Here is a 25,502-nt window from a genome sequence, read left to right as displayed (position 1 = left end):
ATGTCAGATTTATTCTGGAAGAGATGGGTCAAAGAGTATCTGCCACAGCTTCAGGCACGTCAGAAATGGCCAAATGTCCAGTGCAATTTTCTTCCTGGGGATATTGTGTTGATTGTGGACGATTCAGCCCCTTGGAATTCTTGGATCATGGGAAGAATCATGGAGGTTGTTGCGGACAACAAAGGTTTTATGAGATGAGTCAAGATCAAGACTCAGATTAGCTGTTTAGACAGGCCTATCACAAAGATTTGTCTTCTTTAAGAAGTTGAGGAGGCTTGACTCGATTCTGACTTGACTGACTTATTTTCAAGGAGGGTGGAAAGAGTGGTGGTAAAGATCACTCTCATCCTAGGCTATGTGCTAGTAATCTCTGGCCTAGAGAAGAGGACGTAATTAAAGATATTAAAATTGGACTATTAATGTTTGGTTAATTGATTTGATGATGTGATGTTAGTGTTTGTTCACATGTAATAATTATTATTGTAGGTAATAATTAGGGGCCGGGATGTTGGATTCTGATTCATGTTGCGCTTGCTTTCGCTGTTTTACAGTCAGCGTGTGCATCACATAGTGTTAGGCGCACTGAATTGTGATTTTACCTGAGCACTCACTAATGGCCTGGGAGAGGGGGTGAATATGGGAGTCACCATTTCTCTTGACCGCCTACATTGGGTGGTGCTCGCGATTCTATGTCCTGTGCCTTGTTTTATTGTTTTTGTATGATAGCGAATAATGAAATAAATAAGGTTTTGACAAGGAAATACGGACTGGCTTTCCTAAAGGATAGAAGGCGAGTCAGACAGGCCTCCCTATTTTAGGCTCTCATAAAGATCGCCCAAACAGTAACATTATAAATTATGCCAAAAAATTTCAAGTTCAACAAAATTTATGGGTATGTATCCATATGGTTATGTATGTTAATCCCAACTAAAATCAAAGATTATAATATAACTGAACAAACGCACAACTGTGCACCAGTTCACCCTCAGAGCAAAAGACAAATGGGAAGCTCACGGTTGTACTTTGTAAGGTCAAGGAGAAAATGGGGTTATTTTGTATCAAAACGGACCTTGAGCAGCTGGTTGAAGACTCAATCAGCCCAAGGGTTCGGGAAAAATCAGTGAAGTTTATCTCTGTACAAACAGGTGCAGTTAGCCTGGTAATCAGCCAACAGCGACTACAGGTATATAACCGAGACTTAACCGTGATCTCTCCCCGCACACAGACACTTTGAGGGGAAATAAATAAATAACAAGACTTCGATAGGTATAGCTTCCCTCATCAAACTGTCGTCCATCACAAACTCCTCATTGGAATGTGCAGGTAATAGTCCACTTAATGTGCAGGTAATAGTCATGTCCTATAAATATTTCGGCTTGCTAAAACGGAGCTTGTTGTAGCACGTATAAACACTGAACGTACGGTTCAATATTTATTCATAGCCATAGTAGGCTACTTAAAAGTTAATTTACTATTAATATAGAGTTACTTTATTACTTTTGTGTAAAGTAATAACGACTACCCTCGAAGCAGGCGTCTGGGAGCGCTGTAACCTTTTCATCCACCGCGATGATCCCTGAAATCCGATTAGATAATTTACCGGATCCGAGAAGAAAGAGCAACCCTGTATTAAACCGCTAAATGGAGATCAAAGGTGGGACAGATGAGAGGAGACGTGACGGTCTTACGGGTGAAATGGCTGCGATCATCCAACCATATTTCCCCATATATCATCTGATTTAAGGTTAGCGGCCGATTACTACGGTAGAGCCTGCCTGGAGGTATCTTCCCATGATCTGGCCGCTTTCCAGGCGAGGTACAGATGCGCTTCAGGGGCGGCGCCCCGGCATATCAGTCCCTGGACAGGTACCGGCAGACACACTTCGTGTGAGCAGACGTCTGCGATGCCCCTCTACATCCTCACGGCATCTCCGCTTTTCATAAGAGCGCAGGGATTTTGGCTTTAATGCGTCTTAACGCTACATGGCTCCGTGGGGCATGGACGCGCCGCCCAGCCGGATCTGCGTTTACCTGCCGGCGCTCATTTGCTGCTTCACTCCGGGGATCGCTGCGTCTTGGTGGTGAGTCTAAAACTTCTTTGCTTCAGTTGAAGTTAACTGCAGTTGAAGTGACGATCAAGCGAAGTATTTATCATGAAGGCAACGAGCAGCAGAATTCCTGACCTTTAAGTATAGGGAATACCGGGGATGGTTGTAACGTTTTTTATTAAAAAAATATATATATATATATATTTACATTTTTGACTGTACCTCGGAGCTGTTTTAAGGAATCGCATTCAAAATTTGATAAAAAAAAAAAAAAAAAACTGCATTTGTGTTCTATTAAACGCTACGGGTTTTATTTCTGTGTCACAAACAGACAATGAATGGTTTAGCCTCAGACACACTGAGTGAAATGTTACGTTTTACTCCATATTCAGTAATAGCTGTAACATAGCCCTGGGTTAAATGTAACATTAGAAATGATGTAAGATTATTATTATTATTATTATTATTATTATTATTATCATCATTTATTTGTTCAACAAAATTTGTGGGTATGTATGCATATGCATAGTGTGTGTGTGTGATGTTAGTCACCATCAGAATCACACTGCTGACAGCTGTATTGAGCTCCTCCTGGTCTGCAGGCTTTATAGACCCACCTTGGACAGTCTATGCCAGGGGTGGAGAACCTGATCCACAGAGAGCTGGTGTGGGTTTTTGGGATGGCCTCTCAGTCAGCCAATAATAGGGTGTCCTCAGGACTGGAGCTGAGAACCTCTGATTTATTATTGACTGATTGATCCCAAAAACCCGAACATACATGAATCAGGTTTCCCAACCCTGGTATCTGCATTTCACCCAATTTTCCTTTGACTTTGAAATGCTTCATACACACAATGCAGAATTATCCCAAGAAAGGTTATTCAGGGCAACTGGACTTATTTAGTTCTTTGAAAACGTTTCACCCTTCAATCCAGAGGGCTTTCTCAATTCTGACTGACTGGTTAGAGTAGCAGGATTATAAATCCTGCGGAGCCCTCAAGTCGTTAATACTCGATGGTCACCTGTGGATTGTTGTGTCCCCTGGCTTTCATGTATGTCACTGTGACCACCTGGGCCAAGGTGTGAACGACTGTGTGACCGTCTGGGTAGAGTTGAAAGAACAGCATTGTAAGTGGGTGATAAATTACGCCTAAGGCCGCCTCCTCTGTTTGACGAGGGTCGGTTAATCTTGCAGTAAATTGCTTCTCTCACACCTCGTTTGAACCAGTCAGCCTGCCGGTCAAGAATCTAAACGTCCTGGTCTTCAAAGGAGCGTCCATTGTCTTTCAGATGTGGGTGAACTGCTGAGTCTTGTCCTGATGAGCTGGCTCTTCTGTGTTGTGCCATGCATTTATGGAGCTGCTGTTTGTACAGATCTGTACATAGGAGAAACCATTCTTCACTGCACTGAACTGCATATACTGTACTACGCTGCTCTGTGTGTGTCTGGGTGTTTTGTCTTTAGGGTGGACCAGTTTCTGTCTCAGAGTGTTGCCTGGTTTGAAATGTACAGGGATGCCATGTTTGTTGAAAATCCTCCTGAGCTTTTCAGCCACCCCTGCAACATAAGGGATGATAACGCTCTTACGTTTGTTCACTTCCCTGTCAATTGTAGCATTGCTCTTATTCCCTCTTCTCATAGATTCCCAGTTAGGATATCCACATGTTTTGAGGGACTCCTTCATATGTTTGTGTTCCTTCTCCTTTCCCTCTGTTTTAGTGGGAATATGTTTTGCCCGATAGTGTAGGGTTCTGATTACTCCCAGTTTGTGTTCCAGCGGGTGGTGAGAGTCAAACAGCAAATACTGGTCAGTATGTGTGGGTTTCCTGTACACTTCAGTGTTGAGGGTCCTGTCCTCCTCCATGTGTACCGCACAGTCCAAGATGGCCAAGCTATTGTCTTTGACATCTTCTTGAGTGAATGTGATGTTAATGCCCACAGCGTTGATGTGTATGGTGAAATTCTCCACCTCGTGTTTTTATTTTGACCCAGGTATCATCCACATACCCGAACCAGTGGCTGGGTATGATCCCTGAGAACGAGCTCAGAGCTCTGCTACTCTAACCGGTCAGTCAGAATTGAGAAAGCCCTCTGGATTGAAGGGTGAAACATTTTCAAAGAACTAAAGTCCAGTTGCCCTGAATAACTTTTCTTGGGAGAACCATGACCTGTATAACTGAGAATCTTCACAGACACAATGCAGACATTTCCTGGGCTTGAGGAGCGGCCGGATGGGCAGTTGGAGAAATGCCATTACAACAATCCCAGACTTTGGCAGCCATGAAGAAGCTACATTAGCACTTGTATAAGTCATGTGCTAAAAATTATTTGTTTAAATAATTTAAGTACAAAGCTTGCAGTGCTATCACAAAAATAAATTCAAATAAAAATTAATTTAAAAGTCAAAAATACTTTTGCCTCAAAATTCCCTTTTCCTTACAAATCTGAGTGTGTCTGTTACAGGGTCCTCCTTCGTCACATGTGAAATAAAGACTAAACTGAGCGTGTGCAGAGTGTGATTTGTACCTCGCTCCTGATTTGAGAAATCGACTGTTACAACTAACCCATGTTACAATCATCTGCGGTCTCCCCTACATTTAAACATATAAACACTGCATACAGCACTAAACCCATAGGTCTAAGACAAGCAATGAATATGAGTGCAAGTATTTTAAAATGCTTTTTAAAACATTTATTTTATTGAAATTAATTAAAACTTAATTGTAAAACATTTTAACACTCGGACTGGCCGGCATGCTTCCACCCCCCCGGGCAGGTACATGCACTCCCTGGGCTCGCAGGTCATGTGTGATAACATCCCGAGGTTGGCGCCCCGTCAGCGGCAGCTGTGCCGTCAGCATCCCTCAGTGATGCTGGTCATCGGAGCCGGCATTAAGGACTGGATGGACGAGTGTAAAGAGCAGTTCCGGCATCAACGCTGGGACTGCAGCGCCGTGGCCCGGGAGCAAGGCAGCTACCGGCGCCTGCCGCCCCGCGGTGAGTCTGCCGCCCCGCGGTGAGCCTGCCGCCCCTCGGTGAGCCTGCCGCCCCGCGGTGAGCCTGCCGCCCCTCGGTGAGCCTGCCGCCCCGCGGTGAGTCTGCCGCCCCTCGGTGAGCCTGCCGCCCTGTCACGTCAGGGCTCTGGAGGTGCCAGGGAAGCCCGGACTCTCATTCTGCCTCATCAACCAAATGATTACTCATGTGTACAAAGCACAGATAGCCCCACAAAAAATGAATTCAAAGCGGAATTGACTCTTAGCCTATTTTAAAATTATTGAAATGTATGAATGAACATGTTTAATTAGCATTTAGTCTGGTTTCTCAGCATTTGGACCTTGGACCTCCCAGAGTGGCGCCGTGATTCCCATCGCGTTGCACTAAGCATTAAATTAGCTGGACTGCACTGACATACCATGGAAGGCTAATTTCTATGGAACGGGAGGATTTTGTGGTATAATTAAGAAAAGACTGTGTCTGAGCTTTGATCTTTTGAGAATCCTGTTGTATGCACACACCCGCATGCACACACACTGACACACACGCACACTTGCAGAAAAGCCTTTGATCAGGTAAGCATATCTGTTTCATCAGCAGAGCAGCCAGGAATCTGCCATTGCAGGTACTGAGCATTTGATTCATTTATCTGCTTGAAAATGAAGTACCATGAACTGGCAGCAAAGAGCTTTAAGATGAGTGATTGAAATCGACCCATCTGTTTGATCATGCTATTTAAAGGACATTGTAAAGCGGCAGAACCACAACAACAGGCTGTGTGATAAACTGCGAAAAAACAGCAGAGGAGGGGCCAAGACACTGATGTGGGGGGGGGGTTCTCGGACCCGCAGACACGCGTGAGGTGGCCTTCATGTATGCTGTCTCCTCTGCGGGGATGGTGCACACGCTCGCCAGGGCCTGCAGTCAGGGGGAGCTGGACACCTGCTCCTGTGACCCGCATAAGACGGGTATCTCCTCGGACAGCCAAGGGTCCTTCAGCTGGGGTGGCTGCAGTGACAACATCAACTTCGCTGTCAGCTTCGCCCGGGCCTTCATCGACGCTCAGGAGGGGAAGCAGCGGGATGCCAGGGCGCTGATGAACTTGCACAACAACCGGGTCGGACGGAAGGTACCGGAACCACCCACACGTGGGAATATGTCACTTACAGTCCGGCTGAAATACACTTGTGGCCATCTGCAGGGTGAGATTGGATCAGTCCATGACCAGTCTGGGAATCTGACAGGCATTCAAGATACAATGTTACCTTGAAACACAAACTTAATTTGTTCCAGAAGGCTAATTGAGTTGCGATTTGGTTGAGGTCAAGTCAATTTTCCCTATAAGAAATAATGTACATGAATTTAATCTATTCCAGACCCCCAAATGATTGCTATTTATTTTACTGCACACAAGAAAAAACACTCATACAAAAGCAATAAGTATGAAATAAATGACCATTTATCATCACTTTACCTGTATTGAGGTGAGCTGATGGCATACTGGCAGTGGTAGGTGGGGATGGAGGCTTATCGTTCGGAAGGGGAGACGCGTCTCCATCCGTACATGTTTTACCAGCCGTTTTGTTTTGTTGTATTCTGAGTTTTCGGTCAAGTTTTTCTCAACCAACCTGTTGAAGGTCCACATTGGTCGAGTTGAGAGGCTTTTGAGTTCCAGGGGTTTATGGTCATGGCCGCAGTAAGCCGTCAGTTACACTCTGAAGTGGAAACCTGGCTGTGTGTGTCCTCCTGGCACCATTAAACACTAAACACACATCAAAATGTAGCTACGTAAGTAAGACAATAAATATGGGTACAGTTATAAAATAAATACCCAAATACAGTGCAATGTAAACATACACACTGGCCACTTTATTAGGTACACCTGTTCAACTGCTTGTTGAAACAAATATCTAATCAGCTAATCATATGTCAGCAGTACAGTGTATTAAATCATGCAGATAAAGATCAGGAGCTTCAGTTAATGTTCAATCACCAGAATGGGGAAGAAAGGTGATTTAAGTGACTTTCAATGTGGCATGGTTGTTGGTGTCAGACGAGCCGATCTACTGGATTTTCATGCACAGCCATCTCTGGGGTTTACAGAGAATGGGCTGGGGGGAAAAAATGTCCAATTTTCGACCCCTTTGCTGCCCCTTCTTGTTCCCTTCACACCCCCTTCTCGTCCTCTTTTTGCTCCCTTCGCTTCCCCTTCTTGTTCCCATCTCATTCCCTTCACTTACCCTTCTTGTTCCCATCTCATCCCCTTCGCTTCCCCTTCTTGTTCCCATCTCATCCCCTTCACCTCCCCTTCTTCTTCCCACCTCATCCCCTTCACCTCCCCTTCTTCTTCCCACCTCATCCCCTTCACCTCCCCTTCTAGTCTCCCCTTTCTCCCCTTTTGCTTCCTCATCTTAATCCCTTTGCGCTCCTTATGTTGACAGGCGGTAAGGTGCTCCATGAGCCAGGAATGTAAGTGCCACGGTGTCAGCGGGTCCTGTGCAGTCCGGACATGCTGGATGGCGCTCAGGGACTTCCGGCGGACTGGGGATTACCTGCACAGGAAGTATGACGGAGCCATCCAGGTGGTGATGAACCAGTATGGCACCAGGTTCACCCGTGCCCACGAGAGCTTCGGAAACCTCACCAAGAACGAGCTGGTGTACATGGAGACGTCTCCAGACTACTGCATCCGGGAGCCTGAATCCGGTGAGTATGGAAGAGACTGTACATCTGAGCCTGAATCTGGGTGCCGTGAGCTGAACATACGATACTAAAGGCAGGGGTTATGGTTAGGGTTAGGGTTAGGGTTAGGGTTAGCCATAAACTGACTTTAGAAACAAAGTGATTATCATCAAACAATGCCATTCTGTGAAAGTTACTGGGGAATGAAAAAACCTCACATATAACTCAATAACTAAACTGTTACCCATATAACCATAAACAATCCTAAACTGGGATGAATGCCCACCCCCTCCGAATTCTGTTGAGTAAGCGTGGGCCAGCAGAATGATACATGTCAAGCAGCTGGGGACACTCAGAGGTATCAGTTGACTACATGTTTAAGACACATTACACACCCTGCAGCTTCAGGACACGAGCAAATCAGGGGGCTGTAACCCAATCCCTTACAGGCTGCTGTAAATCACCCCCACCCCAACACCTGGGGGCTTCTGGAACTTCTTCACAGTCAGTCTGGAGGCAGGAATATTTCTATAAGAAGATCATGTCTGAAAATGAGTCCCTTTCAGAAGATTGAGCCCATTGCACCTCCAGCGAGGACAGAATTTAACCCCATTGATTTCAGGAACAACCGCAAAAATGCAGCTTCCTGTTGTTTCTAAACAGCCTTTAAATTACAAACGGCACAGTGCCATTTTTTCTGCTCCGATCCTAATACTGATATAAAGATTTTGAGCATCTGCCGATACTGATACCAATCTGATATTTTTTACCCTTTATCATCCACTAAACATTAAATGAGATATTTGTATCCATACATTTCAATTATCATGGCTAATTTTCTGCATTTAGTGTTGTAGTGACATTTTTTCCATATGCTAATAGTAAAATATTATGGTCAAGCTGCTCAAGCAAATGGAGTATTATTACAATACAGATAGCAATCCACTGCCAGCATGATTTACACATTCCTGCTTCTTTGTTGTATGTTTAGCAGTTTAATCTCCAGTGCTTCACTCAACAACATAAGAGCAGCCTGTTTATATGACTGTCTAACTCAAGCTAGTTTGTTGTGGGACGTGAGTTTCTCCTGGTGTGTGACCCCCTTTCACAACCAAAACCCATTAACGTATCAGGTAAAAACAACACAAGATAAATTTTCTTTCCCACTCAATCTTCCGTAATGGTAAAGTAGCTCCCAACCAATATCAATATAGTGATTAAAGGGGGAGAAGTACCTCCCCCCTTCTTGGGATTTCACATTCGCCATGTCAGACAGTAACCGCAAATGTGGCAGGGTATCGATTTACAGGCAGATTGGCTAAATGACAGCGTAATATAGGCAGTGGAAATCAGTAAATCGCACCGCTCCGCCGTAAACCTTAAGCCAGTAGTGGGCCCTATCTCCCGTCAGTGTGCCTCTGATTAAAGCAGGAAGCTCTCTCTGGGGAAGTGCTCCTCACATCCATGCATGAAATCGGTCTGGAAACCCCAGGATGCTCACTCTAGCATGTGATATCAGCTGTCAGAATGGGAGAGGCCTGCAATGCCCCTACATGTACTTAGGACACCATAGATATGCAGGGTGATATCCACCCTGTAGGGGCACCTCTTCCTAAACAATGATGAAATGAAAACACATGTGAATGTCGAGGCTGGTGGAGCAAAGGATCTCAGGGGATGTGACTCTGTCCTTGTCCCTCAGGATCCATGGGCACTGGAGGGCGTGCCTGCAATAGGACGTCGAAGGGCACCGACGGCTGTGAGGTCATGTGCTGTGGGCGGGGCTACAACACGGCCCGGGTCAGCCGCACGTCCCAGTGTGAGTGCACGTTTCACTGGTGCTGCACCGTGCACTGCAAGGACTGTCAAGAGCTGGTGGATGTGCACACCTGCAAGTTCCAAGAGGGCCCCATGTATGACCTCTGAGCCCCAGCACCTTGGTCGCCACAGGGACTCCATCCCACCAAAGACAATGAGAAAATGAATTTCCCCACACTGTGGTTCAGAACATATTTCTTGGTTACTCTTGTTTAACAGAACCCTAGATGTACCTGAACCCGAGTCTGATCTCACCTCAGATATATGAGATGTTTCTACTGTTTCTACTGTGATGTAGGGTCCAGACCTTTTGACAAAGTATCTGTTAGTACTGTTTACATTGTGATTTATAATGCTTAAACACCATGTACACCAGAGCCTCCTGATTCAGCCTCTGTTCTGTATATATACACTTTAGCCTATTGCTGAAGCACTACATGCTTTAAATGTTTTGTGAAATGAACGAGAAGATGAATCAGAGGACACTGTCAGTGCTGTGGGAACAGCTGATTCCCCTTGGAGGTCACATCACGTAATCTACAGCTGCGCTTCACTATCACTGCAAGTGCACGAAACAAACAGATACATACACAGGCATCAATTTTCAAAGTTACCTATTATTTTATCCCAGTCTGACCCAAGGTTATTGTAGTTTTGCATTTTTAAATTCGTTTTTATTTTAATATCGTTTTCAAATTTGCTATGAATTTTAGTTTAGTTTTAGTTTGTTTCATTAATGGTTTTCTTAGTTTTCGTTTCGTTTTTATTTTGTGAAAACATTTCTATTTTATTTTTATATATTTAGTTTCAGTTTTAGTTTTAGTAATTATAGTTTGGCACAGTTAGCAGAACACTTCCAGTATGCAGACCAAAGAAAGGTATTTATTTCAGCAACATTTAGTGTTTGCACAGTTGACATTTAACTGTGGTTAACTCTGAATAACAAAAATAACATAAGGGTTTAAGATACAAAAAAAGAACCAAACAAATTCAACTTAAAAGTATAAAAGAAAAGCATGAAAAAAAATAGATGAATACATCATAACAATGGTTAGTTTGGAGATGTACTTTAAGGTTTGTGGGGTTTTTCCCCTTAATTTCAACACCACAGTTTGTGTTGTTGAACATAACAATGCATTTGCTTTTTCCAGTTTCTAAATTGAATTCGAAATAGTCCCAAACAGGACTCTGTCGTTTCCTACCGGCAGCCATCATTCACGTCCGTCTTCTTTATCTATCAGTTAACTAATCTCGCTGTCAGCCTCAGTTGCATCATTCGCCATCTACAGGTGATGCACAAATAAAGCAGCCTGTTGGTTTAAAGTTTAAACTAAACAGACACACGTCCGATTTTCCGAAGTGGATGAACGCTTATTAATTACGAAAACGATTATCTATTTTTTGGCAATTATTATTTTATTTTAGTTATTTTTTTAATAGCTGTTGCTAGTTTCGTTTAGTTTTAGTTTTTCAGTTATTATGAATTTTTAATTTTATTTCAGTTTACGAAAATGTTTTTTAACCAATAGTTTTCGTCTTAGTTTCAGTTTTCGTTTACGAAAATAACCTTGGTCTGACCCCCCAAGGGGAAAAAACAAAGCCAAGCAGGCATTGCACAGCCTGGGCCCCCATTTCCCATTATGCCCTCTGACAAAACATGGGGGGGGGCATGGAGGGGTCGTCTCCATGATGCGGGTATAGAGGAGTCGTCTCCATGATGGGGGCGTAAGGAGGAGTTGTGTATGTTAAACAACACTGACACAGCAGAGTGTGTATTAAAGAGGTGTGCATATAAAAGATGGCAGTCACTGACACAGTCCTGTCTCTGCTTTGTGGAATATCTCTGCACATTTGTCTGCAGAGACAGAAATCGTCTTACAGAAAACATATACAAAGCATTACTGAAATGTGGCAGCACCAATCACTCTATGGAATTTAGAAACAGTTGAAAACCATACAGACTAAAAAGTTTCCATTCTAATAAACAGCTGAATGAACACATGTGCAACCACAAGGGGGTGCTCAGTCCCTCTAGCTGACACACTATCATCAGCACAGCTCAGAAAAAAAAAACATGTAATCCCCACATAGCAACTGATTCTGGGCCAGATCCAGCTGCGTCTCTTTAAATCTGAGTTCGGACGGGAGAGTTTGCACCAGAATCTGTCCAGAGTTCTAATTACAGCTGGTCTTTGTTAAATGTTTCTTTGTTAAATGTGGCTCAGACTCATTTTCCCAGCCTGACTCACCATTTCTGCTCCAAGATCCTGCTGTAACATGTGTGACTGGTGAGTGACTCAGCGGGCTAAGACTCTGCCAGTAGTCAGAAGGTTGCTGGTTCAAGCCTTGCAGTGGCTGGTGTATGTTGGCTTGTCACCTGCAAGCTATGGCGAGTAAGATGGGGTCAGTGTTCGTTTTTTAAATGTGGCTCACACATTTTTTCCAGACTGCCTGCCGACTATTTCTACGCCAGGATCCTGCTGTAACATGTATGGCTGGTGAGTGGCTCAGTGGGATAAGTCTGTGCTCGTGACCAGGAGGTTGCCGGTTTGAACCCCGGCCCTGGTGGCATGGTTACTGTGGGCCATTGAGCAAGGCCTTTAACCCCTGGCTCTGGGGGTGGTGGCTGACCTGCTAGCTATGGAGCAGTAGATGAGTAAGGGAGTAAATAAAGGAGTTTTTCCAGAACAGCTGTACTTAAAGTGTTATGCTCTAGCATCCTAGGTCAGGATGCTGGAGCACAACTACATTGGAATATTGCCTCTTATACTTAATCTCACAACCCACAGTACCCCCTGGAGCCCACCAAGCCACTCACTGCCTCCATCCACACCACCTCAGAATTTAACCTTTGATTCTGGTGCAGATCTAGGCCAGGCCAGATCCAAGTTATGGATCTGGGGCGATTTATGAACAACCTTTGGCCCAGATCCGGTTCAGATTCATCTTGCTATATGAGGCGACCGCCCCTCGGATTCTTAGTGCATCAGCTGTGCATCTGGTAAGTGACTGATCATACGTATATGGTCAGGTGAATGAGCACCGGATCTTCAGAGCGTATACAGACCAGCTGTAATCATTTAGAATTCTGGACAGATTCTGGTGCAGATTCTCCAGCCCGATTATCATTGGCACCCAGATTTAACAACTTGCAATTTCAGGCACCTGCAACACTTAAGGTCAAAGATACAGTTCCACTAAACTTTTATTTATAAACTGTTATTATTTTATCATTTGTCATCCTCATCTTCATCTTCATGACTCAACATTTTCTATGTGCCTCTCCAGGAGGTGTGAAGTACCCTGCTATGAAGACCCACAGTTGGGCTGTAGAGCATTCCACACAACAGAAGCAGACAAATGCTGCTTACAATATGGATATATAAGCTACTAGACAGGAAAAGAAGGTGATGCAGCTGTTAGGGATGTGGACCGATAACCCGGGGATGCTCTGAGTAAGGTACTAACCCGCAGTGGACCGTCCCCAGTACACGGGAGCTGCCCCAGGCTGGAACATCAGCCACACAACTCTACAGGCCATCTGTCCAAACAACAGGCTTTAGGAAAGGCCAAACCCTGATATTGAGCTGCAAGAATTTGGACAGCGCCATCTGGCTGCAAGGCTGACACAGGGTCTTAAATACTGGCAGAAGACAATCTTAAGTGGAAACATCTCTAGTGTCAGTCATCTGAGCTGCCACATGCTTTCCTGAACTGGAAAGTTTCCATTTATAGAGTCAGAACTGACCTGATGGGCATCTGCATGACAAGCAGACACAGCCTGCTGCCTTTTGGGCCCCATGCAGCACTGCAGTGGATAGCAGTGGCATAGAGAAGGCACGGCCGCTGGTGAGCTCCTAGGCAAACGCTTACATCAGAGAGGCGTGAAAACAGGGGCAGTGGTGTGTGGTCACCCTGCCCCCCGCCCAACCCACATGCTGAGCACGACACACTTTCATCAATATGTGCCACGTGGTGTTCAGTTCCAGAATGAAGGGTCATCAACATGTGCCGCGTGGTGGTCAGAACATGAAGTGTGATATGTAGCCCAGGGAACTGTGGTAATTTCATTTGTAGGTCATTAAACCCAGCATTGCTCTGGACCACAGGTGGCGAACCTGATCCATGGAGAACTGCGGTGGGTGAGGGTTTTTGGGATGACTTCTCAATCAGCAGTACTCAACTCCAGCCATGGGGACCCACTGTTATTGGCTGATTAAGAGGTCACCCCAAAAACCCGCACTCGGAGCGGCTCTCCATAGATCAGGTTTGTCACCCCTGCTCTGGACGTTCTGGAGTTCTGCCAGCTTCCTGCTGGGCTTGTCTCTGCTGACGGCCCTTAAGGCTCAAGTTACCTTTGCCTACAGCAGCCAAATTGGGGCCCCACTCTGCTCCACCCTAAAAGCACAAGCTAAACTGGGCCCAATCCCACTCCAGGGTATGCTGACTGCATTGGCACCCGTATTGCCCCTGGGTACCTCCATCGCACGTGGCCAGCCTTCCGTTTCGTCTCCACCTCAGGGTATCGGGGTTCCTACAGATCAGAAGGTTCTCCAGAGCTCTACAAAGCAAAGAGTGAAGTCCACACGCTGTCCTGGGAGCCAGAGATCCGGGTGGCAGGACTGCCGACTTCACAGGACACGGACAGGGCCTGTTACTGTGGCCCTTCACAGGTCGCTTCACTGCGTGTGGCTGGTGCCGCTCAGTCCCGGTCCAATGATGCCACGCCAACTCACCACCCTTAGCCTGTCGTCAGCTTCTGATGAAGCGACTGTGGTTACCTGCATACTAACATTTCAATGACAATCTCAGCAGAATCCTCATCTTTTAGTGATAGCAATGTCACGGCAAAGCTTACTAGAAACACCAGAGCATAATGAGACTTTCCAGCCTCGGGCAGGACTCCAGGGCATTGAGGCTACACATACACACATTCTCTAGGGCAGCTCTATAAAGCCATGGTGGGTTTTGACAGGCCTAAGCATGACTGGGTCACATTTTTGGAGAACAGCTACATTATTCATTTGAGTAAATCACTGCGATTCACTGGAAATAAAAAAAGCACAAACGGTGCCTGGAACAAACAGATCCGAGACGGAATCGTGACAAATCCGGAATCTGGACAGGAATCATGTCCAGCCTCAGATCAACTCGAGAACAATACAGTCAAGGATGACAGCGGAGAGATACGGAACAAAGCCAACTGACAAAAGAACATACAGAGCAAACAGGTGGAAGATACCATGAGAAAACGCAAATTAAATTTTCCTTTCGTTAAGCATTAAAAAAAAAAAAACAAAGCCAACTCACCCGATGTGGATCTATGATATGATTAACCACAACAATATACTAATGCAAAGGTGTCAAAATGCAGTCAACAGATTTCAGGACCCGGATTCAGGCTAGACTCAAAAGGCCATCAGCCCTAAACTTCCAGAAGTACAATCCTGCAGTCACACTCCCGGGTTTGGATTATACAGCACTGTCAGCCTGATCTTTTTGATGATTCTGCAGACACCATGAAGCAAGGGTTTGATGCATTGAACAGACACACCTTTAGAAATATAGTCATTTACAACCCAAATAGAAAATCTGTCATTTAATGCAACGTAACTGCGATTGTATTACAGTTCAAGTTGGAGGAAACCAAAGCGTCAGAGAACTTTCATACATGTCATATATTACAGTGTGCCTTTTTAATACAGTAATGTTGGTTTCAAAAACAAAAACTTATGGTTCTGTAATACAACTGTTGCTTTAAATTGTTGAACATCTGCACATCGAAAAGCTCTGGCTTTTATTGACCATTTATTTGTTTAATTACCAAGCTTGGCCCTGACGTTTATTCCCCAAGGTTGCTAGCATGATCATGTGCCACGTCACAGTGCCAACCTGTGCTGTGCCAGGACTGGGAGGTCACGGGTGCGCTTCACTAATGCCACAGGGCAGAGGAACAGGAAGGGTGCGAGTGTGCAGGTGCGGAGAGAGGAGTGGCAGGGTACGCACGTCGCCTTAACCCTACACTACACAAGACGCAAATTTGTTAAAATAATCTTTATTTCTCTGGGCTTAGAAGTTCTCATGATTGATTAATAAAAGGTGTGGTCTCACCCCCACAGGACTTATGCCTCAAGGTATGATGCACATAAAGTTTCCCGAATGAACACACAAAAAGAAAAAAAAAAAGCATTATTTCCTGTGCAATATGATGTGACTGGAGGAGCGGCAAATTCATTTCATAAAAGAAAGTAGCTTTTGTTGTGTAATAAATGTTTTGTGTGAGACCACAGCTTTTATTGATGGATGTCACAGAGCAACGCTGCTCCTAAGCATTCTGCATCTCTTTGCCGATCTTGTAGCTCAGAATCTTGTTCCAGTCGATCTTGGTGCGCGTCACAGGAAGCTGCCGGCGCAGGGCTTTGAAGGTTGTGTCCGACATGGTCTGGTAATTCTCGTTAATGGCAGTCTGAAGCAAACCAGGACAAGGCCTTAGCAACCTTCAGCATTGACAGGAACACCCAGAACAGCAGTGTATCCATAATAATACCAACACAACTGCAGGTTGTTACAATCGTACCTGGTAGTCATTCTCTGCTGCTTCCATGATCTTGATGAATTCCTTTGCAGTCTGAGCCTCATTCTACATATGAACAGCACAAACTTCAGTCTGAGTGCTGTTAACCAAGACAGATTCATGTTTTTCTGTGTATATAACATATTGTGCCAGTGTCATTGTACGAGTTACAGAGACTAATAAAAATGAATACTAATAACCGTCAACCACAACGTTCCACCAAGAGACATTCAGCTGCCAATGCAAACTTCACATGCGAGGGCTACAGCCCAGTGACATTGTCCATCTTCCTGAAGGCCCAGACAGTCTGTGTACTGGGGTAACGCACAATGCTCCCCAAACCCTCCTCATGAGGTTACTTGGGAGTAAAATGAGTACTAAAGAGCCCAGTTTGTTGTTGGTACCTAGAAGTGGGTTTAAGAGGAAGTGACCCAGTCTGGTCTGAAGCACTGATCCAAAACTGAAAAACCTGCCAATGAACTAAGCTGGACAATATCCTAGAGTTAGGTAATCATATAGGTCTCATTCTTATACTGCACCCTAATTTGTCCTGCACCGTCTCATCTTATATTTCACCGTAGTCGGTCCTATGTCCCACCCTGCAACTATGGCATAATAATTTCACTATGTTCTTTCGAACATATAACATAACATAAAATTTGAAAATAGGAGAGAATCCCTTTAAGGAAGGATTATGGCTTAAGACCCACTCACCGAAAGATTCATGGCCTCCTGAACTTCCTTGTGGCTCACCAACTGCACATTGCCATCTTCATAGTAGTGAACCTGCAGACCACAGACAGCTGCTCATCCTACTTTTTCCAAATCACCTCATCCAGTGAACCATCCATTCCCCCCCCGAACACCATTCTCTGCTAACACTGCATCCCACCTACAGTCAAAGACTTTCTACACATGAAAAATGTTCAACATTTCATCAGAGCCAGGAAGCTCGAGTCTCCACCCCAATTGACACTACATGCCAGTACCTGGATCTTCATGATCCCCACAACTTGAGTAGAGGATGGGGTGATAGTGAACTTCCATTCTGACCTCCAGCGTCCATTCCTACACATGAATAGAGGCACAGTTCATGGACAAAATCAGGTGATGGTCAGAAGTATTACCCGATAGTGAGATGCATGATTCTGGGTCACCTTACGCAATCTGTCAACATCAAAGACAATCAGGCTGGATTATGGCCACCTACTCAGGCATCCATATAGAGTGAGGGAGTAAGAAAGTCACATACCAGAAGTTTTTTGGTTGAAACTGATGGCACTCTATGCACACGATGATGGTTTGATGTCCATCGATAGTCTTCCCATAAATCTATAAAACATTTAAAAATTCAACTTCAATCTATGGACAGGCGACCAAAAGTAGAGAGTAAATGTCGCCGCCCGGGGTAACGTGTGATACTTACCGCGCAGACGCCGTAGGGATAGTGCTCCTTGACGTACGCTCGAACGGCAGTGTCCACGGCGCTCCTCCAGCTTTCCATGCCGCTGTCTGCGTCATGGGGTCGCGGGTCACTTGCCTCTTTCCTCAGGTGGTCAAACTTGAAGGAGATCTTGTTCTTGGGGTCCAGAACGCGGCCGTTGCCCAGGTCACCATGCTCTGTGATTAAGACCTGAGGGAGAAGATGACGACCAAAGAAACAGCAACACATTACATGCAGTAAGCTCAGAGATCTCAGCGTCCTCCCGAAGGTATCCTCTCAACCTTCTAACTGTTGCCTGCCCATTACTTATTAGCCAACTGAAGACCACCCCTAAACTTCTGCAAGCAACAAAATTATTGTGATCCAAGTCTAATCTGATCTGTTCTTCACCATTTATGAAAGTAATTAAAGGTGCATTTTCATGCCTCACCTGCTCATCAAAGCCTTCGATTTTCACCGGCGTAAACTGATCCAGGTTATACTGTGCAAATGCACTGAAATGCAAAAGACAACGAGTGCCATTGTGAATAAAGGGCACTTTATGATCTGCACAGCCGATATTCAAGGAAAAACTCCAGAGTAAAGTAAGACGTACTGTGCTGCGCCTTCCCTGAGCAGATTGTCATTATTAAGCAGCAGTCGCACATCTGCAAGACAGAAAATCCAATTCATAACAGGTCAAGCAGCTCGGCGCTGGCCGGCACGCATGCGGGACCCGGGGCTGTAAGAAGCCAGCGAGAGGACGGCAGGACAGTGCTTCAGTGTGAGGACGCTCTCCAGGGGGCAGGGTGATGGGGACGGCACTTCCCACGAAAAGATAAATCCAGGAACCCACACTAAACCCTCCCTCTGGGCTTCAGTGACCAAGACACGAATACTTAGGGAAGAAAACACCCTTTAAAAACCACAGCAAGCATTCCTGCTATTAGGACAGGACAAATTACCAAAAGAAGAGCAAAGACACCAGTTAACATTCATTTTCATGGGATGCTGTCATTCTCCCAGTTTTATACATTTTGTAAGAACAAGTGCCAGCTTAATAATCAGACTTCCTTATAGTAGTTGTGAGGAGACAAACTGGGTCTCTTATTCCCTCTCTCACTGGAACTAAAACAAAGAAAAAAAACTACAGCATTTTCCCTAAACTGTAGTAGTACACAATGCACAACCAAACAAAGTGGTTTTTGAAACATTCGAGGTTCTGTCAACCCTGTCGCCTTTGAGAAAGAACCAGCATCAGCACTTACTGAGTAGCTGGCTGGCTTGGCTTCAGCCAAATGAACCTGGGTTTGGCTTCGGTCAGCACACACTCGGGGGAGCTCCCCCGTAGGCACCCCAGGGGTTACAGAGAACCCTCCCCCCCAGGACTGCTGGCTGCAGAAAGGGCAGAGCCTGCTCTCCCATGACCTATGCTTTGGTATTACTATGGTTTCATGCTTATCGTGTCTGAAACTCACCATTGAAAACTTCATTGAATTCTCCCGGAGGGGCGTGGATGACGAAGTTTGCAGCTATGCGCACCTGCAGCGAGATGGGGGAGGGGGTTAGTTTCTGAGCAAAAGAGAGTGCGAGGCACGGCCAGGAAGGGCGGCTGACAACGAGGAAGACTTTCCCTGCTACAGCTCAACAAGCCCAGCATGCTGTGAGACTTCCTGCTACTGCAGCCAGAAGTGAAACCAACATCACAGCTGCCGGTTTGCCATCGCAGGAGTTCAGCACCATAAATGGTCATGAAGATGTTCCCAGGAATGCGACACCACAAGCACGTGGCAGGCAGGTACGCGAAAAGCACCGCATGGCCACAGACAACGTGGCGCTAATTGACGCGTCTCTGGAGCACTTCCCACCTCCATGTGTCTAAGGGCTGATTTACAGTAATGACCTATACAAAGAACTTGTTACGCTAGTAGATGACATCTGACCCTCTGCCCAGGTACAACGCAGATGTCTGCTGTATCACACTGACTGTGGTGGCACAGGGAAACATTACAGAGCGTGTTTATTAATACCTCATAGCTGCTTCTGTTCCAGAAAGGAAAAAAATAATAATTGAATAGCGTGGGTGGGAGACCTCATGGATCGATAGTATATCAGTATTTGTTTGATAGAGTCTGTACACACTTGCTCATTCAGGATAGCACCGTACTGGACTCACACATCAGGCACTTAACAAAAATGGGCCATTAGCAAGTGGGCTAATACAGGATAACAGAAGTAACTAGAGATGCACCTATACCATTTTTTCAGACCGAGTGTGAGTACTGATGCTTGCTTTCTGGTTTGCACGGATACCGATTACAGCCGTGCAATGCCTAAAACATATAACATGGAACCACGATTTCCACAACCCCAACCTGCTGCCCAAGATGCAGCCTGCTGAGCTCTCAGTTACATTACTAATGTTTCAAAATTCATTTCACAATAAACACTATAAATAACTAAATTATTATTCTATTTAAAGTTAGGGAAAGCTATAAATTATGTACATTTTATACATCACACCTTGGCCTGAAACTATTATTACATAAATCGCCTGATTATTTGAGCTGACCAATATTATTTTGCTTAAATACAAGACATCTGCATTCACCTGTATAAAATCAGGTGGATGAGACTGAACTGTCATATTTTGATGACTATTTCCACATCATTTTCTACCATGTAATGTTTGACTGGCACTCATTTAATGATATCATCTCATTGTGCTTCTGAACTGATCTGTACCACCTGCCCTTTTTGTATCTCGCAGGTCTGTGCTTGATTTGTGCCACTTTGTTTTCACAACATTTTCACGATGCAACATGATCTCGTCAGTATTTCTTTTTGCTACATCAGGTTAATTTTACGGGCTACTTGTGAGCGATCTGCCCAGACCAGCCCAAAATGGGATACTTAGCCAGATATTCTGATTTTGTGTTCTCTCTCTATTTAATAAAAGCTCTGCATAAGACTTTCACATCTGTCTGTGTGTGTTTATGGGTCTCATTACGGTGGGATCACCATATACGTCCATGACGGCTGCCACTATTATGCTGCAGCAAAGTCAGTATATTACGCCAACAGGACAAAGAACTAGAGAAATGTATGTTTTCTCCATTTCTTTCTGATCCTACAGATTTGGAGTGATATAAATAGATGCACGTAACTTGTACGCAAGTATGAAGCAATGCACCTGCCAGTTTCTGGTCATAGCAGTGCAAATGTGTATTTTATGTGCATTCGCACAGTTATGACAAGAATTTACCATGCATGTTAACCTTTATGTGGCAAATTTGTACTTCTTTCATGGTATAAAGGCTAAAAATGAACAGAAATGAAATAAAATTTCATGATTATGACAGCCCTAATTGCACCCATTTTATCATCATAACTGTGAGTCACAAGACTATTTTGGTCCAATCAAGACTAAGCGATCACATCTGTGGTAAGAGCTAGGCTAGTTTCATTCGATCAAGATGGATAACCCTGAGACCGCAGATCACCTGGGCACATTCCAGTCAGTGTTGTCAGAATACTTCGATTATCCAGTAGAGTATAGTATTTTACTTTATTTTTGTTTACATAGTTATTTTACATGAAGTTAATCTAACATATTGTTTAGTTTTCTTCTGTTTAGGGTTCCAAGTTGTGTGTAATTTATATGAAGTATTATCCGAACCACGGCTCAAAAATCAAGGTCTGAACCGAACCGTGAATTTGGAGAATCGTTACACCATTAATGACATTGCTGATTTGTCAATATGTGGTATCAGTTATAGGCAGGGATTGACATAACTTGTATGCAAGTACACATTCACCTTTAAAAGTGATAGGTTACAATGCACGATTATGTGCATTTGCGCCAATGTGACAAATTATTGTGCATTGTAACCTTAATATGCTAATTTGTACTTCATTTGCGGTATAGAGGTTAAGTAATTTCTTGTCATATCGGCGCAAATGCGCATAAAATACGTACACATTCACACTGTTAAAACAATCGATTTCTGCACGTATCACTTTTAAAGGTGAATGTGTACTTGCGTACCAGTTTTGTCAATCCCTGGTGATAGGGTATAAGTACACGAGCATGGTATCGGACTGGTGCAGATACTGGTGCATCCCTAGAAGTAGCAAGCATGCTATATGTAATTACAGCAACCTAAATTTAAAATATTTAAAAATTGATTAACTTGTGGCAATGAAAAAACTGCCACATCAAAATATGACGATTTGCAACAACTGACTCGCCTCACTCAAACAGATTTTGTATATTTCAGGGAATAACGCTTATTCAGCTCAGGACACTTTCGGGATCCCCTTCCAGGAAGGAGAAACACGGTGCTAGAAGAACAGCCCCACTGATCTCTGATCAGGTCATCACAGCGGGATTACAAAACATATTCCTGCCATCAGAGAGCCAGGCTGTGGTTCCACTTAAGTTACGTTAAACAACAACAACAACAAATTAATTTTTGTATAGCGCATTATCACAACATTACATCGTCTCAAAGCGCTTTACAGCATCCCCACCCAAAGCCCCCAGTGAGTAAGACATGGGTGACAGTGGCAAAACTCCCTAGAAGGAAGAAACCTTGGGAGGGACCAGACTCAAAGGGGGAGCCCATCCTCCAGGGGCCGGCAGGGAGAGTCAAATACAGTAAATTTTAAATACAGTTAAATCCCCAATTAATGTGCCTTCCAGCTGACATACCACCTCACTCACTGTAACAAAACGCTAACTGGTTCTTTACCACATCTTCAAGTTAAAACGTATCCCACAAGAGTGCAGACCAATTAAGTGTCATCACAAGGCCTCGGGATATTCTGCAGCATGCAACCAGCAGCTAAGAAGCATCATCATGCACAGCCATCCAGCTGCAGGTTTATACACTTGCTGCACAGCAGCATGTACGTCCAGAATTACACCACACCTAGTACAGCGTTTGCTTTGCTTGTCAGGTGCTTCAGCGAGAACTGGGTCAGCATAACACACCGGCGGCTGTCTTGAGATGAGACTGGCCAAAGGCTTGGTGCTTGCTTGGCTTGGGAAGTTGCTTTGATTCATTTGGGCATGAAGCCCTTATACACACAATGAACTTAAATGCAAGTGTTTCGGCTTGAGACAAGGACTCCCCCGTGAATAACTTAAGTCAGATAAATGCCAGGCTAACAGTCCATTCTTCTAGTTTGCGTCAGAAACACACCTGACATGATTTAAGTCAAATAGCATGGCCACTTATGAAGGACACATGACACTGCAGAAATTCCACTCATTTATGGAGCATGATACACCTGAAATACCAAAGTGAAAAGGAAGCCAAGTCAACATAAGAGATTAGATCCAATGACAGAGCCGTGCCTTATGTAGCCTAATTTAGTCATGCAAGTTCATGTGCGTATTACTAGCACATGTTTTTAATATGCAAAAGTATTTTCCATACAAGAGAACAAGCACCATTAACACAGGTTTGCCACAAGATCTGAATGACAAGGAAGCATCTGACCAATAACATAATCCATTAGACATTTTCAAATATACTCATTGTGTTTTGCAGCATTAAATGCTGTTTAACGATGCTCCCTGATTGGTCACTGCTCCTTTTAGACTGCCAGTCACTGTCAGTGTGTGGGAGCTGAGCCTGCAGCCAGGAAGCAACCCGTAGCCTGACAGAAAGTCCGGTTTGTAGTGCTGCACAGGGACAGGAAAGGCGTTGATCCTCAGCTACACGAAGGGTTTCAGAGAAATTACAGGAATGCAGGACAGCTCGGTCCTCGGAATTAACACCCGGAAGAGAGGGCATCAGCCCTGCCGATGGGCGGTGTCACAAAACTGGAAAGAAGTCTGCACAACCCCAGGGTGACGCGGCTCCCCGGGCCGCTCTAAACCCCTCTGCAGACCTGGTGCCCCCGAATCCCCCAGCCGGAAGGGGGCGATGCCTGTCACCTCGACACGGCTCCTATTTCTGCCATAAGGCCGTACATGGATAGAGAGAAGCCAAGCGGGGCGAAACCGGGCCGGGCCGGGCCTTGCCGAACCGGAAAGAGCGAAACACAGCAGAGCCGAGCGAAACACAGCAGAGCCGAGCGAAACATGCTGAGCCGGGTTAGGGTTGTGTAAGACAGTCGGACGGAGCCCTAGCTGACAGACGGAAGTTGGGCAGAGACTGCGGAGCTAAAAATACCAACAAGCTCAGCCGTCTGCTTTCTTCAGAACCCTTCCCGGTGGATTCAGCACGCAAAACTCCACACGACAACTACTGCCCTGAACACGCTTTCTTCGCCGTCAACGTCGCGGTGCGGTAAAATAACAGCCCGCGTCCTACCTTCTCTTCGTCGGATATATGCTCCTCAGGATCCGCCATCTTTCCCTTCCGGCACAAGCGGCTCGCCCCAGCCCTCGTGACGTCAGCGCGTGCTCGCTCTGGCGCACGCAAAGCTCTGCGCGCACCTAACGTCTTTATGGATTGCGGACGCGCGATTTCGATTGGACCCCGCGTTCACCGTTCTTGCGTTGACCAATTGGAGTCCAGTGCGTGCAATCGCGAAGATAAAAGCAACGCGCGGCCTTTATGGGGGAGTGTATGTGTGAAGGGTGTGGTAGGCTTCGTACGTTTCATCGTATCCACTATATGTTTAAACAAGCATATATTACAGTTTTTCAACCCTTTATAAGTTTATCCATTATAGGAAAAACTATCTATCTATGTTGTTTTTTTCGGATGCAGTACCTTGACTTTGTGCTGCTGATGGAATTTGGGCATCTGGGAAAAGAGTATAATGGCTCGATTATTAATGAATTGGTAAATCATACATTATCTACGGTTATCATCGGCGTAACTTAGATTTCTTAAATTTTCTAATTTAATAAATAAAAATTAAATAGTTTTTATTGAGGCTTCTACAAGATGATTGTACTTGCACAGTAAGAATAAAGATATATTCTGTATTGTAGTTTTACAAGTTACTAGCAGGGTGCCCCTGTACACTCACTACTGTTAAATTTCAGAATAAACCAAAAATGACGGCGTAGAGTGATCATTCAGAGCTCCTCCCTGACATTTCATATTCCGGCCACTAGGTGGCACAAACATCTAATATTGATACGCCGGGGTTTGAAATAACGCAAGAATAAGCCAATATATTAATTACACTTTAAACTAGTAACTCACCCTACTTGCACTCCCGAACCTTTTCTTATGGGCAATAGGATGAGATTTGATCAAGAAACACATTAACACTGTTAATTAAAGAGTGATTCAGTGGTTTCTGTTAAACTAGCATGCATTCATACTCTGGCAAAAACATGCAGCTACAGTAATATGTTTTACAGTCACCTTTAATTTGACTCCAAAGTATCAATTCTCAGATTCCCATAGTTCTCAGTATAAGACACTAGGACTGACTGTTGGCTGATGAAACCTAACAAAGTAGCTAGTCATCCTTTGTGTCAGTTCAAGAAAGAATTTATATCACAATACACTGATAAAGGAGTATCTTTCTCACACATCTTCATGATATCTCTACGCTCTTAAATAATGGGATGTTACATGGGCAGCTGTTCAAAGAGCACAGGGGGTCATTTACACTGCACATGTGCTAGAGCTTGGAGGGGCTTTGAATCACCCCCACGCCCCGGAGTGGCACATACTATGCAGTGTCATGTGATCTCTTCCATGCTCCCATGATAGCCCCTATGCACCAGCATGACAGATTCACCATGCAGTGTCGCATGATCTCTCCCACGCCCAGGCGCGACAGAGCCACCATGCAGCGCCGTGTGATCTCTCCCACACCCCGGCGCGACAGAGCCACCATGCAGCGCCGTGTGATCTCTCCCACGCCCCGGCGCGACAGAGCCACCATGCAGCGCCGTGTGATCTCTCCCACGCCCCGGCGCGACAGAGCCACCATGCAGCGCCGTGTGATCTCTCCCACGCCCCGGCGCGACAGAGCCACCAT

At 45.0% G+C, this 25,502-nt stretch overlaps 2 protein-coding genes across 2 annotated transcripts; one reads left to right on the top strand and one right to left on the bottom strand.

Moving 5' to 3' along the window:
• Positions 1 to 1,222: 1,222 nt before the first annotated feature.
• Positions 1,223 to 10,523, top strand: LOC111836006 (protein Wnt-2-like). Its single transcript, XM_023796882.2, has 6 exons — positions 1,223 to 1,323; positions 1,745 to 2,081; positions 4,826 to 5,046; positions 5,895 to 6,172; positions 7,485 to 7,749; positions 9,428 to 10,523. Exons 2-6 carry the CDS (start codon positions 1,984 to 1,986, stop codon positions 9,649 to 9,651), a joined length of 1,086 nt encoding a protein of 361 aa, XP_023652650.2. The 5' UTR covers positions 1,223 to 1,323; positions 1,745 to 1,983; the 3' UTR covers positions 9,652 to 10,523.
• Positions 10,524 to 15,127: 4,604 nt separating this feature from the next.
• On the bottom strand, positions 15,128 to 23,988 carry LOC111836014 (F-actin-capping protein subunit alpha-2). Its single transcript, XM_023796902.2, has 10 exons — positions 23,867 to 23,988; positions 19,019 to 19,082; positions 18,157 to 18,208; positions 17,992 to 18,055; positions 17,544 to 17,750; positions 17,370 to 17,449; positions 17,107 to 17,185; positions 16,832 to 16,903; positions 16,121 to 16,183; positions 15,128 to 16,009 (listed from the first exon to the last, which is right to left on the bottom strand). The coding sequence occupies exons 1-10, from the start codon at positions 23,903 to 23,905 to the stop codon at positions 15,869 to 15,871; spliced, it is 861 nt and encodes a 286-aa protein (XP_023652670.1). The 5' UTR covers positions 23,906 to 23,988; the 3' UTR covers positions 15,128 to 15,868.
• Positions 23,989 to 25,502: the final 1,514 nt, after the last annotated feature.

This window comes from Paramormyrops kingsleyae, chromosome 3 (genome assembly GCF_048594095.1).
Source record: "Paramormyrops kingsleyae isolate MSU_618 chromosome 3, PKINGS_0.4, whole genome shotgun sequence".
Classification (NCBI taxonomy): Eukaryota; Metazoa; Chordata; class Actinopteri; order Osteoglossiformes; family Mormyridae; genus Paramormyrops; species Paramormyrops kingsleyae.
This window is presented reverse-complemented; position numbering and strand designations above follow the sequence as displayed.

Coding starts and splice junctions, on each gene's coding strand:
- LOC111836006 (XM_023796882.2), top strand. CDS start 1,984: ATGGCTCCGTGGGGCATGGACGCGCCGCCCAGCCGGATCTGCGTTTAC. Junction 2,082..4,825: donor GGGATCGCTGCGTCTTGGTG/GTGAGTCTAAAA, acceptor CCCCCCGGGCAG/GTACATGCACTCCCTGGGCT. Junction 5,047..5,894: donor CCGGCGCCTGCCGCCCCGCG/GTGAGTCTGCCG, acceptor TCGGACCCGCAG/ACACGCGTGAGGTGGCCTTC.
- LOC111836014 (XM_023796902.2), bottom strand. CDS start 23,905: ATGGCGGATCCTGAGGAGCATATATCCGACGAAGAGAAG. Junction 17,450..17,543: donor ATCCCTACGGCGTCTGCGCG/GTAAGTATCACA, acceptor AATGTTTTATAG/ATTTATGGGAAGACTATCGA. Junction 16,184..16,831: donor AGGAGGCCATGAATCTTTCG/GTGAGTGGGTCT, acceptor GTTCATATGTAG/AATGAGGCTCAGACTGCAAA.